Source organism: Nyctibius grandis, chromosome 7, assembly GCF_013368605.1.
Source record: "Nyctibius grandis isolate bNycGra1 chromosome 7, bNycGra1.pri, whole genome shotgun sequence".
Lineage (NCBI taxonomy): Eukaryota > Metazoa > Chordata > Aves > Nyctibiiformes > Nyctibiidae > Nyctibius > Nyctibius grandis.
The window spans coordinates 6,864,165-6,879,941 of NC_090664.1; the positions used below are offsets into that span (position 1 = coordinate 6,864,165).

At 46.2% G+C, this 15,777-nt stretch overlaps 1 protein-coding gene across 8 annotated transcripts in view; it reads left to right on the forward strand.

Annotated features, from left to right (window-relative positions):
- The window catches only part of GOLGA4 (golgin A4), a 79,002-nt gene continuing 63,225 nt past the window's right edge, over positions 1-15,777 (forward strand). For all 8 annotated transcript variants that reach the window (XM_068405554.1, XM_068405555.1, XM_068405558.1 and 5 more), the window contains exons 1-2: positions 1-288; positions 11,611-11,706. In XM_068405554.1, coding sequence (XP_068261655.1) covers positions 202-288; positions 11,611-11,706 — 183 coding nt within the window. In that variant the 5' untranslated portion in view covers positions 1-201. The remainder of the gene's footprint in view (positions 289-11,610; positions 11,707-15,777) is intronic.

Below are 15,777 nucleotides of genomic sequence, written 5' to 3' on the forward strand. Positions count from 1 at the left end.
GCGTTCACCTGCCCCGCGGTGGTGGGGGGGGCAGGAAGGAGAGGCGGCGGCGGCGGCGGCTCCACGGGGCCGGGGCGAGCGGAGCTCAGTTCCGCCACCGCCACCCTGCCCCTCGCCTGCCGCGCGGGAGGCGCTGCCTAACCGGCCGGGGAGTCGTACCCCGCTCCTCTCGCCGCCGGCCCCCCACCCCCTCCCGCCACCATGTTCAAGAAGCTGAAGCAGAAGATCAGCGAGGAGCAGGCGCCGCCGCGCGGGGCGGGGGGACGCGCGGCACCGCTCCCGCCGCAGGTATCGCGGGCGTGGGGCGGGGGCCGCGGAGCGGGAGGTGTCTGTCGGGTCGCTGTGGGGGGCCGGGACGGAGCCCTGTGCGGCTTGTAGTGTCCGCCCGGGCGCCGGTGGCCTTTCACCCGGAGGGGCGGCGTGCCCGGCGGGGCAGGGCCGCGCTTCGCCCGGGAAGGCCTCGGCGTCCCTCTGACGGCGGGTCGGACCGGTCCCGCCTCCCCGGCCGCGGGGAGGGTCGCGCAGCGCAGGCCTTGCCGTGCTGCGTGCGGTGGCCGGCCGAGGGCTCGGGGATGGGCCGGACGGCAAGCGCCGCGACCCGGCTCTCTTGTCAACGCAGGGCGGCTTCGCTGTAACTTCGGAAGCCAACTTTGTTGCGTCCGAGCCGCCTCCTGCCCTGGAAGCCGCTCCCGAGGCTTCTGAGACGGTTCTTCTCTGTGGCCGCTCTGCAAAGCCTGTCTTTTGGAGGAATGTAAAAACTATCTCTTGCTTGAGCATTAAACAGAGTGAAACAGAAGTGGGTTTCTTCTTCAGCATTCAAAGGAACGACACTTTCATGTGCACTGGATAACAATCCACCATTGAGATCACTAGTTACTTTTTCTCTCATCTTGATGTTTGTTCTTTCAATTCCTGTAAGTCCCTTCTGTTTCCATCGTTTAGAGGGCTGGTCTGCTTAACTTAACCTTATTCTTGCTTTTTTTTTAACTGTGGAAAAATTGAGAATATTTATACTAAAATATTTATACTAAAATATTGAGAATATTTATACTAAAAGCTGAGAGCAAGGCATTTTTTTTTTTTAAAGACATAATTTAAGTGGCCATTTTTCTCTTATGTGCACTTTCACAAAATTATGATTAGTGTTGGATTCTAGAAACTACCGGTTTTAAATGATAATAATGCACATTAGATATGACATGGGTGCAGAGTGTTTCTGAAAGTGACAGTGACCAAAAAAAAATGTGGTGATTTCATATATGTGTCGAAGCAGAATAAAGTGTCTCTACCAGTTCAAATTTGGGTGGGAAGACCTTGACAGGTTAACTTTGTATTGGCAAACTGTGCTGAGGAAGATAATGTCTGCCTGTGTTTCTTTCCCTTTTTCCTGTGTTAAGTATCCTTTGCATCTTGGAATCTAAAAGAATAAAACTCGTATAAACTCTGTATCATGTGAATGTTAAGCTGTAGGCAGATAATTTGGTTAATTTTACAAATAGGCGATCAGTTTTCTGGGCTTGATCTGAATGTAATTTGAACCACTGGGAGATCTGACACTGCATAGTCTCAGTATTAGACCATGGTTCCAAAACTGCTGACATTCAGCTATGTAGTATTTTTTAAATCACTCGTTTGTCGAATAGGGGCAGTAGTTTTGGAAATGGATCTACTGTAAAGCTTTATGTAGCTTGTTGAGTTTTATTTTAAGCCCTTTCATAGTTATTAATTCTGGGTCTTCTCTAGTTAGTGAAGTTAAGTACATTTTTCTCAGTGGCAGTTTAGAGTGCAGTCCTGAATGGGCGTACGTGGTGAACTTGCAGTACAGTTTAAAGAGATTGAGCTGCAGAGCTTGCTGTTTTCAATAAGCAGCAGCTAAAGTCTGATACCTTGCACACAATATTGTAACCCCTCGGTTCAGGATACTCTGTGCATGTGTCAAAGGGTTGGTACTTGCTGAAAATCAGCCTTGTGGATAAATTTGGGCCTGAGTGCACGTGTGCATCCAACAGCATAATATATTTGAGTCTTTATTTGGCTGTTAAAATTAACATTGACACATTTATGAAACCTAACACAAGAGCTTGGGATAAATGATACTATTCATCTAGTCCACTATACTGTGGACAGAGTAGATCATGTAACTCAAGGGTTGACATGAATGGAAAGGCAGAAGCAGGAAATGAGAACAGATTTTTATTTTCATGTAAAATAAGTGTCTTGCAGTATTGCTTATTCTTCAGTTGCTCTCAGGTAACATTAGAGGGAAATTGGAGTTAAATTTGATCTTAAAAGTAAAATAGGCTAGTCTGCTCACTCCTTATATCTCATTTGAAAACAGATTCTGTAGATGAGGAAGGAGTGAGCAGGTTTTGAGGCCTGTAAAACATACTGGAGCCTTGCAGAGTGTGGAATATACTTTTGTTACCTTGCTTTTAGTAGCTCAGATACTTAAACTGCATTCCATGTAGCGGTACTCTGTCATCATACAGATTATCAGCTGCTTTCTACTGAGACATTTTCAAACAAACTTTTCCAAACATTTAACATTTCTTAGTTTTCTGAGACTTCTCTTTGCATTCATTTTTGCTCTTTTCTTTCCTATACCCTGTTGTAGGGAGACTTCACTTGCTCTATTCATAGAGCAATTCTCTGCTCTATTCATATCTTCTGCTTTGAGACCTCAAACTTGTCATTTGTACTGTGGTTTGTAGTGTCTGAGACTAAATTTACTGACCTAAGACTAATTAAATCCAGAGGGAAAATTTCTCAATTGTAACACTTTTTCTGAAGAGGCCTTTGTATGCCTTCCTCTTTCATATGAATGATTAGCTAACTGGTGTCATCTGTCAGATGGAGAAAACCTGTGCTTACAGGCTGAAGAACACATCAGTTTCTAACTGCTGACAGGGAGGAAAAAAATGCCATTGCAAGTCCAGGTGTCTCTTGGACTGATACTTGTTGAAGATGGTCACCTGACAAATAGGGATGAAGAAAAAGGGGACGCATTCAATACTTTTCTTGCCTCGGTCTTTAATAATACTGATAGACCTTGGGCTGCCCGGTCCTCTGAGTTGGAGGACCTTGACTGCAGGAACTGTGACTTTCCATTTGTGGATGCTGAAATTGTCAGGGACCGGTTGTATCAGTTGAATGTTCATAACCCCATGGGACCTCATAGGGTTTATCCCAGAGTACTAAGGAGCTAGCAGATGTTACAGCAGGACTACTCTCAATTGTCTTGTGAGTCTGGAGAGGTCTCCCCTGACTGGAAGCTAGCTGACCTTATTCCAGTTTACAAGAAGAGCATGAGGGAAGACCCAGGGATCTAGAGACCTGTTAGTCTAACCTCAGGACCTGGAAAAATTATGGAGAGGGATCATACTGGGTGCTATTGAAGGACTTTTAAAGAACAGTGCAATCATCAGGCACAATCAACATGGGTTCAGAAAGGTAAAGTCCTGTTTAACTAATTTAATATCCGTCTACAATAAGGTCACCTGCCTAGTGGATGAAGGAAAGGTGGTGGATGTAGTTTTTCTGGATTTGAGTAAGGCTTTTGATACTGTCCCTCACAGCATCCTTCTGGAGAAGTTGTCCAGCTGTGGGATGAGCAGGTAGACGGTGCGCTGGGTGAAGAACTGGCTGAAGGGCAGGGCTCAAAGGCTTGCAGTGAATGGGGATACAGCTGGCTGGTGACCAATTACCAGTGGTAGTCCTCAGGGTTCAATTCTAGGGCCAGTTCTGTTCAGTTCTTTTATCAATGATATGGAGGTAGGAGTTGAATGCACGCTTAGTAAGTTTGCTGATGATGCTAACTGGGAGGTGGTGCTGAGTCTATCGAGGGACAAGAGGCTTTGCAGAGGGATGTGGATAGATTGGAGCATTGGGCAATCACCAGTGGCATGAAACTGAACAAGACCAGATGCCGGATTCTGCACCTGGGACAGAGTAATGCTGGGCACAGCTCTAAATGGGGAGAGGAGTGGCTGGAGAGCAGCCCTGCAGAAAGGGGTGTGGGGGTGCTGGTTGGCAGGAGGCTCAAGAGGAGTCAGCAGCGTGACCTGGCAGCGAAGGGGGCAAACCGCATCCTGGGGTGCATCAAACACAGCATGACCAGCCGGTCAGAAGAGGTGATTATCCCGCTGTATTTAGCATCTTGAGTATTGTGTGCAGTTCTGGGCCCCACCATTTAAAAAGGATATGAAGGTACGTGAATGTGTCCCGAGGACAGCCCCAAAGCTGGTGAAGGGGCTGGCAGGCACGTCCTCTGAGGAGCAGCTGAGGACACTGTGTTTGTCTAATTTGAAGAGGAGGTGTCTGAGGGGTGACCTCACTGCTCTCTGCAGCTTCCTGAGGAGGGGAAGGGGAGAGGGAGGTGCTGATGTCTTCTCCCTGGTACCCAGCACCAGGACACGTGGGAATGGCTCTGAGCTGCGTCCCTCAGGGGAAGTTTGTACTTGGCATGAGCAGCCATTTCGTTACTGAGAGGGTGGTCAAACCCTGGAACAGGCTTCCTAGAGAGGTGGTCGATACCCCATGCCTCTCAGTGTTTAAGAGGCACTTGGACCCTTAATAACATGCTTGAACTTTTGTTCAGCCCTGAAGTGGTCAGGCAGTTGGACTAGGTGATCAGTGTAGGTCCCTTCCAGCTGAACTATGCTATTCTATTCCCTGCGCTCACAATTGAGTCAAATAACGATGAGACTATGTGCCTGGAATGCCAGGGGTTTTCAGCTCCAAAAACACTTTCGAGGACACATGACACAAAGGTTACAAGTGGAAACAGGATTTTATTTTTATTTTTTGTGAATCTGTTTCAGAGCCAATGCTCACAAGCATTCACACAATGCGCATGTGTAGCCAGGAGCAGGCTGATGCGTTCTTCAGTTTAGAGAAAACATCCTTTGCAGCCTGGCAAAGGCAGGTGACAGCTACAGAAAGTAGCAGCAGGAATAGAGGCCAAGCAGTCCCTGCTTCCTGAAGGGTGAGAACGTGAAAAATGAGGATTGGTACTGACCACACACAAAAGAAGAAGAAGAAGAGGGGTGTGGTACCGTGGGCTATTTTCCGAAGCAGGACACGTAGCGATGACAGTCACACTTTTTGCCTTCCCAGACTTGCTCCGTCGCTGTGCTTCTTGGGCAGTGATGCATGAAAAGCCCTCTCGTGCCTGCCTGGTGCTAGTATTGCACATGGGGAGAGCTGCAAAGGGGCAGCTCGGGATGGTGCAGCGAGCCTGGAGCCCTTCTGAGCACGGGCTGTTTTGCACAAGCAAGAACCCCTGGGGCGATGGAGCCAAGGGAAGAGCAGAGCTCGCTTGTGCTCCAAACCTGCGCTGGGCAAGAGAGCCCGAGAGAGCCAGGGCACGAGTGGTGCCTTGGAGGGGCAAGAGCAGCAGGCAAGAACGGAGCCAAAAGGGCCCAGGGGAGCCCTGACAAGGGGCTGTGCTCAGTGCTACAGAGGACAAGAAGCAACCCCTGGGGCCACCATGGGGCCGCCCTGGGAGTCTAGAGAGCTTCCTCCCCCCGGATGCGGGGCACGAGGGCCACCTGCATGGAGCACGAGCAGCAGGCGCCTAGCCAAAAGGGCCCAAATGAGCCCTGGCAGGGGGCCATGCTCAGTGCTGCAGAGGAAGGCAAAAACCCCCAGGGCTACTTGGCTAGGCCACCATGGGGGGAAAAAAGCCTTCCTCCCCCAGCTGCAGGACACGAGAGGCCATCTTCGTGGTGCACGAGCAGCAGGCGGTAACCCAGGCAAAAGGGATCAGAGGAGCCCTGACACTGAAGTGGTGATGCTCAATGCTGCAGAGGAAGGCAAAACCCCCCCGGGGACCAGTGCTAATGTGCCCCGGGGGAAAATTCCTTCCTGACCCCAGTGCTGGCGATGGGCTACTCCCTGAGCATGTGAGCAAGACCTGCCTCCTCATCCCACAGCCTGGTCACGCCTCCCAGGGGATGCCCAAGCCCTATTCTCCCTCAACCTGCAGCCATCTCAGGGCCTTCCAAGAGTGGCAAAAGGCCCCCGGCCTGATCGATATCAGGGTCAAGAATCCTTCCCACGCCTGGCAGAGCACCAGTGTGTGCTCCAAAGCACTGGGACCGCTGGCAACATCTCTGCATCCCATTTCTTACAGCTGCTGCCCCTGGCTCCATGGGAGATGAGGATGGTGAGCTCTGCAGTGCTCCTCAAGAAGACATTCCCTTGGTCTGGCCACTGCTGTCCAGCTGAAAAAGCCTGATAGCCTCGGGCACCTCCAGGGGTTGGTGGTTCTTCTCATCTCCTGAGGGGCCTGCGTATGTTCCCTGAAGGCTGAAGCAGGATTTCCATCTATCAGATGGGCTTTGAGCATGGCCCTGACAGGAGCTGGCCTTGCAGCAGAGAACCTCCAGCAGCCTTGTCCCCCCCTTCTGGTCTTCCTCCCTCAGCCCCTGCCAAGTAATTCCACCGAATCCTCAAGGGTTTCCTCCTCTCGGGTGTCTTCGGGCTGCCACCGGGGCAGCTCTGGCAGCAGGACACGGGAGGGTGCCCCCTTTTATAGTGGCCCGGGGCATTGTGACTGCTGCATTGCCAGGTGGTGGCATTGTGACATAGGGGTGACGAGGACACCAAGGCGAAGGCCCACCCACCGCAGCCCTGCCCACCGCCCCTCTGCCCAGCATCCTTCGGAGGAAGCCTTTGGGGTGCTATCCCCGAGGCAGTCCCTGTGCCCAGGAGGCACAGGGGGCTGTCCCTGCCCTTGGTGGCCACACGCTGAGCACAGCTGCTGGGTGTCCCTGACACCTCCTCTGCCATTGGGCTCCCAAGGACAAACCTTGTGCTGTTACTGTTCTCTCAGGTCATGGCAGAAATCAAGCCTGCAGCCCAGAGACCGCCCCTATTAGCTGTCCTCTCTCTCTGTGTAAGAGCTAATGTTCATGAGGCTCCACAGTGAGGAGGACAGGGACTTGATCTGGCTGGACACAAACCCTTTTCCTGGGGGTAAGGGGGGTGATTTCGGCAGCCCCAGCCTGGAGGAAAGCCAGAGTGTGACAGAGCCATAAACTGGGATGAATGGTGCCAGCATGGACTGCCATGGAAATAAAACAGTCTTTGAAAAAGAAGGGAGTGGAGGTGGCACTGGTGTGGGGGAAAGGCTGGGCATTTTCAGACCTACAACATTTGGATCCATGCCCAAAGCACAGCCAGGCAAATGGCTCTTCCAAACTGTAAAAACAGCCCATTGCTGCTATCGCTGTCACATCCCCTTGTCCCACTGAACCCAAGCTGTGCAGCTCCTCTGTTAAACACACCCATTGGCCGTGTTTATATGGGATACAAAATGCGCTTCAGCCACAGGATAAAACTTTCAGAGCTCATTTGTGACTTTAACCTTTCTGAGAGTTATTTGCCTACCTCCATTTGTGAGAAGATGTTCAGATCTTATCTAAAACTCTGGCAAGTCTCTTTTTGCTTTAGGATTTAGTATTTGGAGTACTGAAAGAGGAAGGAAGGTACTATTCTTGTCATTTTGTACCTGGGTGCCAAAATTGGTATGTACCTTCAGACTACGTAAATAAGGGCGTTTATACCACAGACATTCATTTGGTTGTGGTGATGCCAGAGGCAAAAGAAAGGGCTTTGGTTCTCTCTGCATGAACTTTGCAGAGACGTTGCAAGCATGTCTGATTTCCTCAGCATTCCTTACCAATGCACCAAGGGACGTTTGCTACTACCCTGTTTATGGTGAGATCTTCTTGGAAAGAAGCCCTGAATTGTTTTGTGTCTTGACCATATTTTAGCTCGCACTTCAATAGCTCTTTTCTTCCATTGACCTTCATCTTTGGTGCCTTTCTTGAAAGTGATGGCAGCCCTCTCAGGTCTTGCTCCTTCTAGTCATTGTCTTCTGTAGGCCCTCCATGCCCCTAATCAACTGCCTAGTCTTTGTCTGCCTTCATCCGAGGCAGAATTTGTCTTTCTTGAACTTGAGGAATGAGAAATGGCCATAGTGGTACAGGTGAGTTCTCACCAGGGCTTTGCACAGTGCTGGCCTTCCTTGCCTCTCACACAAGCATGCATTTGCCTGTATCACATTCATGGCTCATAGTCACTCTGGGATCTGCTCACACCTCGAGGAACATTTGCCGACTCTGATGTTTCCAAACTGGAGCAGAAACTCATGGCGCTCCACCTGATATTGTGTTACCTGTTTTTACCCTGCAGTTCTTCAGGCGGGCTTTATTGATGGAGGGGATATCTCTTCTGTGAGGGCTTCAGCTGGTAGGGAGGATGGGGGCCATAGGACGATACCATGAGACAGAGCTTCTTCTGCCTCGTGGATGCCATGAAATCCAGAATACGACATGGACAAGGAAACCTACATTTCTTGAACGATAGTTCCCTGCTGTCTAAATGCAAAAGACCTGCCCATGAACTTCACTCTCTCCTACATCTGCAGACAGCAAAGCATGAAGGGTGGAGCCTGAGAGATGCATTAAGGGGGCTTTCACCCATCGGTAGCCTGCTGGAGTCCAGCTCCACACAGTCACGACCAGCAGAGCCAGCCCTCCACTGGCCAGCTGAGCAACAGATGGGCTGTGTGGGTGGGCTCTGAACATGAAGCTGGTGGTGTCAGTCCAGTCACTGTCAAAATGGATGTCTGCCTCCTAGGGAAGAAAATATCCCCAGCTGGCATTGACTGAGCTTCCATTTTGGAAATTTCATGGCAGAAAGTGCCCAGTCAGCCCAGATCCTGGAAAAGCTACAGGAGACCAAACACTTGGTGGGTCAGTGTGACGCAGTTGGTGGCACTTCTGTCTGTGGGGATATGCTTTAGTCTCCAGGAGTGTCAGCAAAGGTCGCTGATGATTTTTTAAATGCATTCTGCAGGCATTCAGTGAAGAGGAAGGCTGTTGCTGGCATTGCTGATGCGGGTAAAGAGGTGGCGGCCAGGTGGCCATCTGACACTAAAAGGCAACTGCCTCTCTTTAAGAGGCCCTACACGCCTGTAAGATAGCTGCAGAGAAGGACTGAAGATTTTGCTTTTTATATGCCCACCTGAAATCACCTGAGAATGTTGGTGTGATGAAATTATTGATTATGTCATTCAGATAACAAAGGAACTTTTTTTTTTAATTAATAAAAGAAAATATGAAAACCAGTCTTCTAGCACACACCTGGTAACTACTTTGCAAAACTGGTGCAGTGAGTGCAGAAAGCTGCCATACTATGTCTGTTCAGTTGAAGAATCTCAACATTTTAATGCAAGTTCAGTGTGATGAGACAGGCCCTTGTGTGTGTCCAAACGTGGATCTGAGAGATCAGCAGGCAGAGCGAGGCTAGAGATGAATTCCCTTGCCAGGAGGGCTTTGAGGAAGGAAGTCTTAAAAGTAGCAAGGATTTCAAATGACGCAGGATTTATGAGCTGAAACCTATACTTTGAGTTACTCTTGAAACCAAACTGGTAGCCCATGCATTTAAGACAATACTTTCCTCTTTGCAAAGAGCACCAGAAGGCAAATGTGTGCTGAAATAGCACATCCCGAAACAGTTACCTATAGCCGTACTAATTGTATTGCCATACTGTGGGGGATGCAGTCCTGCAAATTGGGCCCCACCATTTAAAAAGGATGTTAAGGTCCTTGAATGCGTCCAGAGAAGGACACCAAAGCTGGTGAAGGGGCTGGCAGGCACGTCCTCTGAGGAGCGGCTGAGGACACTGTGTTTGTCTAATTTGGAGAGGAGGTGTCTGAGGGGTGACCTCACTGCTCTCTGCAGCTTCCTGAGGAGGGGAAGGGGAGAGGGAGGTGCTGATCTCTTCTCCCTGGTACCCAGCACCAGGACGGGTGGGAATGGCTCTAAGCTGCGTCCCTCAGGGGAAGTTTGTACTTGGCATGAGCAGCCATTTCTTTACTGAGAGGGTGGTCAAACCCTGGAACAGGCTTTCTGGGGAGGTGCTTGATGCCCCACGCCTGTCAGTGTTTAAGAGGCACTTGTACAATGTCCTTAATAACATGCTTGAACTTTTGTTCAGCCCTGAAGTGGTCAGGCAGTTGGACTAGATGATCGTTGTAGGTTATTTCAAACTGAACAGTTCAGTTTTGTAGCTTCAAACTGAACTGTTGCATGTCGTCCGTTGCAGCCAACTTCAGTTATATAACCGTTTTGTTCGTTGCTCAAGATCAACGGATATTGGTGCTGAAGAACTTAGTGCCACTGAAATGGCTGTAAAATGACAAGAAGTCTGAATGCAGCAGTGAGAACTGTAGAACCATTTAGGGCCTAGTGAAGAGATACGTTCATACTCCATCTAAACAGTAGCAAAGTGGCAATGGAGTTTTGGAAATCATTTTGCTTCTGTGTGGTGAGGGCCAGAAGCGATTTTCTTTAAATCACCTGCGTTAGGTTAGGGAGTAGGAATAAAAGGAGAGTAGGCTGTTGGCATGAATAGGTCGTTGTTGTTTTTCAAACCCTATGAATACTTTTATTGTGAAATTTTTCAGCAGGATGTAGAGCTTTTGTGGTGAATGGTTATTTGATACCAGGTGAGCTGTTTGACTTCTGAGTTGTATTTTCAGGTGGGAATATTGGGTCCGCTTGGTCAGACCTGTAACTGTGACTGAGTTTAAAATAATTTTGTGTTTTGTATGATATTGGAGTTAATTCGTTAGTGTCCAAGTTTTACAAAATGTACCTATAGATTTAGGCTAAAAGAGACTGTAACTCTCTGAAAAACTGTCTTTTTTGGTAATGTCTTTTCAGTGGTTTGATACTCTGTCAATCATGTTTTAGAACATCTTATGAGACAGGCATTTTGCAAGGCAGAGTTTATGCATGCAACAGTGTTAAAGGATTTATGGTAGTTACTGGGTTGGTTTTTTTTTTGCAACACTTTGATCATTCTGGTTATATTATAGAATATACCTAATGAGAGATATAACTAATTAGTTTCTTCATACATAAAAGCTTGTTGATATTTTAATGTTCATTATATGTACTGGAGTTTTGTGTTTGAATTTTGAGGTGTGAGGCTGGCAAGCTACTTTTCGGTTGGGTTGGCGTGGCTTGTTGCAACCTCACTCGGCATGAAGTTGTGAAATTTCTTTGAGTTCAGCGCTGACAGGAACAGCAAGTTCATATTGACATCATAAAGCGTGTAATTTTCTTCTACCCTTTGTTTAAATTCAATTTTATAAGTGGGGTTTTTTTCCTTTTGTCAGTGGTGGGTTTTTTTGTCAGTTTCTTAAAGGAATCAGATGGTATCCTGTGCGTAAATGCTTGAATCCCTGTCAGTTTGCAAAACTCTTAAACTTTAATAACTGTACTGTGTTGCTAAAGTATTAGGAGGCTTGAGTTTCAAATCTGTTCTAAGAGGAACCATGGTCAGAAATAATAAAAATAACTAATTTTTTTGCGTGCTCTCATGGCTGATTCATGACATATTCCGCTCTGGAGACTCTATAGTTGAACTTGTCACAGACAGTACGTGGAACTGGTTGTTTTCTTTAAAAGGAAGATCGAAACCAGACTTTACTGAGATGTTATAGTTAGTAATTGTTGAAACAAATTATGATATGAAATAATTAATTCTGGACTCAATATTATTACTTGTTGATATATGTGATCTCTGTGTAGGTCCCTTCCAAATCCCCTCCACCAACTGGCAACAGAAGCAGGACATCTTCATTGACAGATCAGAATGATGAAGGCACTTCGACACTAGACGAAGAGGTCAGTTAAGAACTTTTTTTCTGTATTTTTCAATTTTAACTTAAAAAAAAAAAATCTAACTTTTTGTCCTTGATTAACTTTTTTTTTGATTCCTCAATCTCACTATTTTCTGTGCATTTATAGATATGAATAGTCTCATTTTTAGCTTAAATACTGAAGTGTTTAATATTAGTAAAACAGACCTTTTAGCTGTAGGGGTTAGCCCCCAGATTAGGAAACCTTTTAAGTTCAGGGACCAATTAAGCAATCTTGACATCCATAAATCCATGGGCCCTGATGGGACGCACCCGCGGGTGCTGAGGGAGCTGGCGGAAGTCATTGGTAGGCCACTCTCCATCATCTTTGCTAAGTTGTGGGGAACGGGAGAGGTGCCTGAGGACTGGAGGAAAGCGAATGTCACTCCAGCCTTCAAAAAGGGCAAGAAGGAGGACCCGGGTAACTATAGACCGGTCAGCCTCACCTACATCCCTGGAAAGGTAATGGCACAACTTGCCCTTGGTGCTGTCTCTAGGCATATCAAAGATAAGAGGATCATTAGGGGCAGTCAACATGGCTTCACCAAGGGGAAGTCATGCTTAACCAAACTGATATCCTTTTATGAGGACATAACCCGGTGGACAGATAATGGTAAAGCTGTGGATGTGGTCTGTCTCGATTTCAGTAAAGCGTTTGACACGGTCTCCCACAGCATCCTCGCAGCTAAACTGAGGAAGTGTGGTCTGGATGATGGGGTAGTGAGGTGGATTGTGAACTGTCTGAAGGAAAGAAGCCAGAGAGTGGTGGTCAATGGGACAGAGTCCAGTTGGAGGCCTGTATCTAGTGGAGTCCCTCAAGGGTCGGTACTGGGACCAGTGCTATTCAGTATATTCATTAATGACTTGGATGAGGGACTAGAGTGCACTGTCAGCAAGTTCGCTGATGACATCAAACTGGGAGGAGTGGCTGACGCACCGGAAGGCTGCGCAGCCATTCAGAGGGACCTGGACAGGCTGGAGAGTTGGGCAGGGAGAAATTTAATGAAATATAACACGGGCAAGTGTAGATTCCTGCATCTGGGCAAGAACAACCCCATGTATGAGTACAAGTTGGGGACAGACCTGTTGGAGAGCAGCGTAGGGGAAAGGGACGTGGGGGTCCTAGTGGACAGCAGGATGACCATGAGCCAGCAATGTGCCCTTGTGGCCAAGAAGGCCAATGGCATCCTGGGCTGTATTAGAAGGGGTGTGGTTAGTAGGTCAAGAGAGGTTCTCCTCCCCCTCTACTCTGCCCTGGTGAGGCCGCATCTGGAATATTGTGTCCAGTTCTGGGCCCCTCAGTTCAAGAAGGACAGGGAACTGCTAGAGAGAGTCCAGCGCAGAGCCATGAAGATGATTAAGGGAGTGGAACATCTCCCTTATGAGGAGAGGCTGAGGGAGCTGGGTCTCTTTAGCTTAGAGAAGAGGAGACTGAGGGGTGACCTCATTAATGTTTATAAATATGTAAAGGGCAAGTGTCATGAGGATGGAGCCAGGCTCTTCTCAGTGACATCCCTTGACAGGACAAGGGGCAATGGGTGCAAGCTGGAACACAGGAGGTTCCACTTAAATATGAGGAAAAACTTCTTTACGGTGAGGGTAACTGAACACTGGAACAGGCTGCCCAGAGAGGGTGTGGAGTCTCCTTCTCTGGAGACATTCAAAACCTTCCTGGACGTGTTCCTGTGTGACATGATCTAGGTAATCCTGCTCCGGCAGGGGGATTGGACTAAATGATCTTTCGAGGTCCCTTCCAATCCCTGACATTGTGTGATTCTGTGATTTCCAAATATTGTTTAGTGATACTGATATGTCACCTGTATGATTCAATGCTTTCTGTAGTGTTCATTGTTTCTATAGAGAACTAAATTTTGTCTTTTACTGCGTCATTAGATATATGTTGCTCCCCAGCAGCCTGTTTTTTTCAGCCTGCTTTTCCAGAGAAACAGAAGAAGGAAAGAATTCCCTACAGGACATGCCAAGTTATGTTGGAAGAACAGTATACTCTAAATCAAGTGGTTGCACTGGAATGATCAGAGAGGCAGAGGTAGAAATAAGATTAAGAATGGAAACAGAGTACTAAAGTGACCTCAGATTTACAGTTATCCTTGGGCTTAGGGAGCTGCTATGAGAATTTTACTTGTGAAACATACCCTGTAATTAGAAATCCAGAAAGTAGTGAAGCTGCTAAGGGAATGAAAATATCATTTTTTTTGTAAGGACTGGTTTTACATCAAATGGAAAATTTTACTAAAGGTAAATTTAAATGATGAAGACATGAAATCTCCTTTCTCCAAGTATTTCTCATAAATGTTAACAGAATGATTAAAAGCAAATCGTCTTTGAAATTTGTTTGTTGTATTAGATTTTCATAAACTTCAGGTCAGTGGTAGTATTACTATGCTTAAATAAGATACAGATATTACATACTATCTCTGAAAATATATACCCTGATTATAAGGGTGCGTTATGTCTTTTGGGGGACATTTTTTGCAGTGTTCTCATTTGATCAAGGTGATGTTTTACGTACAGGTGTCAATGGCAATGGTATTACAATGAGCTAAAGTTGAATAGCATTTAATACACTGAAAATGTTTGTTTTTTTAAGAGTACCATGTGATAAAACGTTCTTGCAGTACATGAATAATTGCTCACCCTTTTGGTACTGAAAGCTAAGCAAAACTACACTGGTTCCTAGTTCTCTTGTATGTTCTCTGTCTTCCCTCTGGGCTATTATGTTTTAGTATGTCTTTAATAGATCATGTTTTCATATTTTTAATGCTGTAATATCAAAGTTGCAAGTATTGCACATGAAAGCTTTGATTTAAACTCAGAATATTTTTAGAATAAAAACAATTTCAAAGTGAATCACAGTTGTAAATGACAGCATTAGTCTGATCAAAGAATTATAATAAAACGTACAGGCAAACATTCTTGCTTATGTTCTGCAATGATAAGATTTTTTTATTTTTCAAAATTCAAAAATATTCTCAGTTTAAAAAAAAAAACTTGTATGCTCCGTTCATGGAATACTAGGGAAGTTTCTTTTTTTGTGCCCACTTTCTTCTTCAGCTGCTATTTCAGTGGAGCTGGGGATCTCCAGAGGCAGCATTACAGAGAAGCTCATAATTTTTTCGTGTATATGGAAAAAGCAGAAGTCTGTCTAATTCTGTATTCTGTTCTTGCAAGTAGCTCATAAAATATGACCACAGCGTGAGGCAAAAGCATCTATTGGCATGTCCATAGAACTTCTTCAGACAATTTGCGTATCAGATCTTTCTGAGTTGGTCTTGGTGCCATTTGAAACAGCCCTGGATGATTAAAACATGCTCACTTAGTGCTTCCAGTCTTTTCTAGGCAAGAGTGGTGTTTGGTTTTCAAACTGTTACTGCGTTGATTCTTGAACAGAATTTGAAGTGAAATACATCAATCCTATTCGGTATAGTTCCTAGAAGTTAAAAATTTTCTTTCTGTTCTATAATATACTTATTTATAAGTCAGGCCCACCTGCAGAAGATAACAAAGCTAGTTTGGAGCCATCAGCTGAGAGCAAACAGCTGATAGCTTGCTGTGGATGACCTACTAGTCATGCAGATCCAAGTATCACTCACATCCTCATGAGTGTTATAGAAGTGACAGCAGAGCACATATATATATATATCTCTTCTTAGAGCTAAAGATAAACTAGCCAAGGTACTTTTCTCACTTTAGTGCTATATAATGTCTGTGTTTTTAAATTAATTGAAATGTTTTTCTAGTGTGGACTATTAATAAAGCAGGACAAGTAAAGCCGAAATAACATTCCTTCAGTACCTTTGCCAGTGCTGCATCTTTCCTGAGTACACTTAATTTGAAGTACTTCTAAATAGACATTGCCATGCAAAGATGGTCATGGTTCAGATATGTCTATATTTTTTTCCTTTCTGACATGCAAATTTAAAACTAAAATTTGGAGGCTGTATAACTTAGTTTGTATCTAAAGCTTGGATTTTACAACTCCTGATGCATACACCAGCATGTTTAAATTGCTCATCAGAATGAAAAACAAACGGGAAAG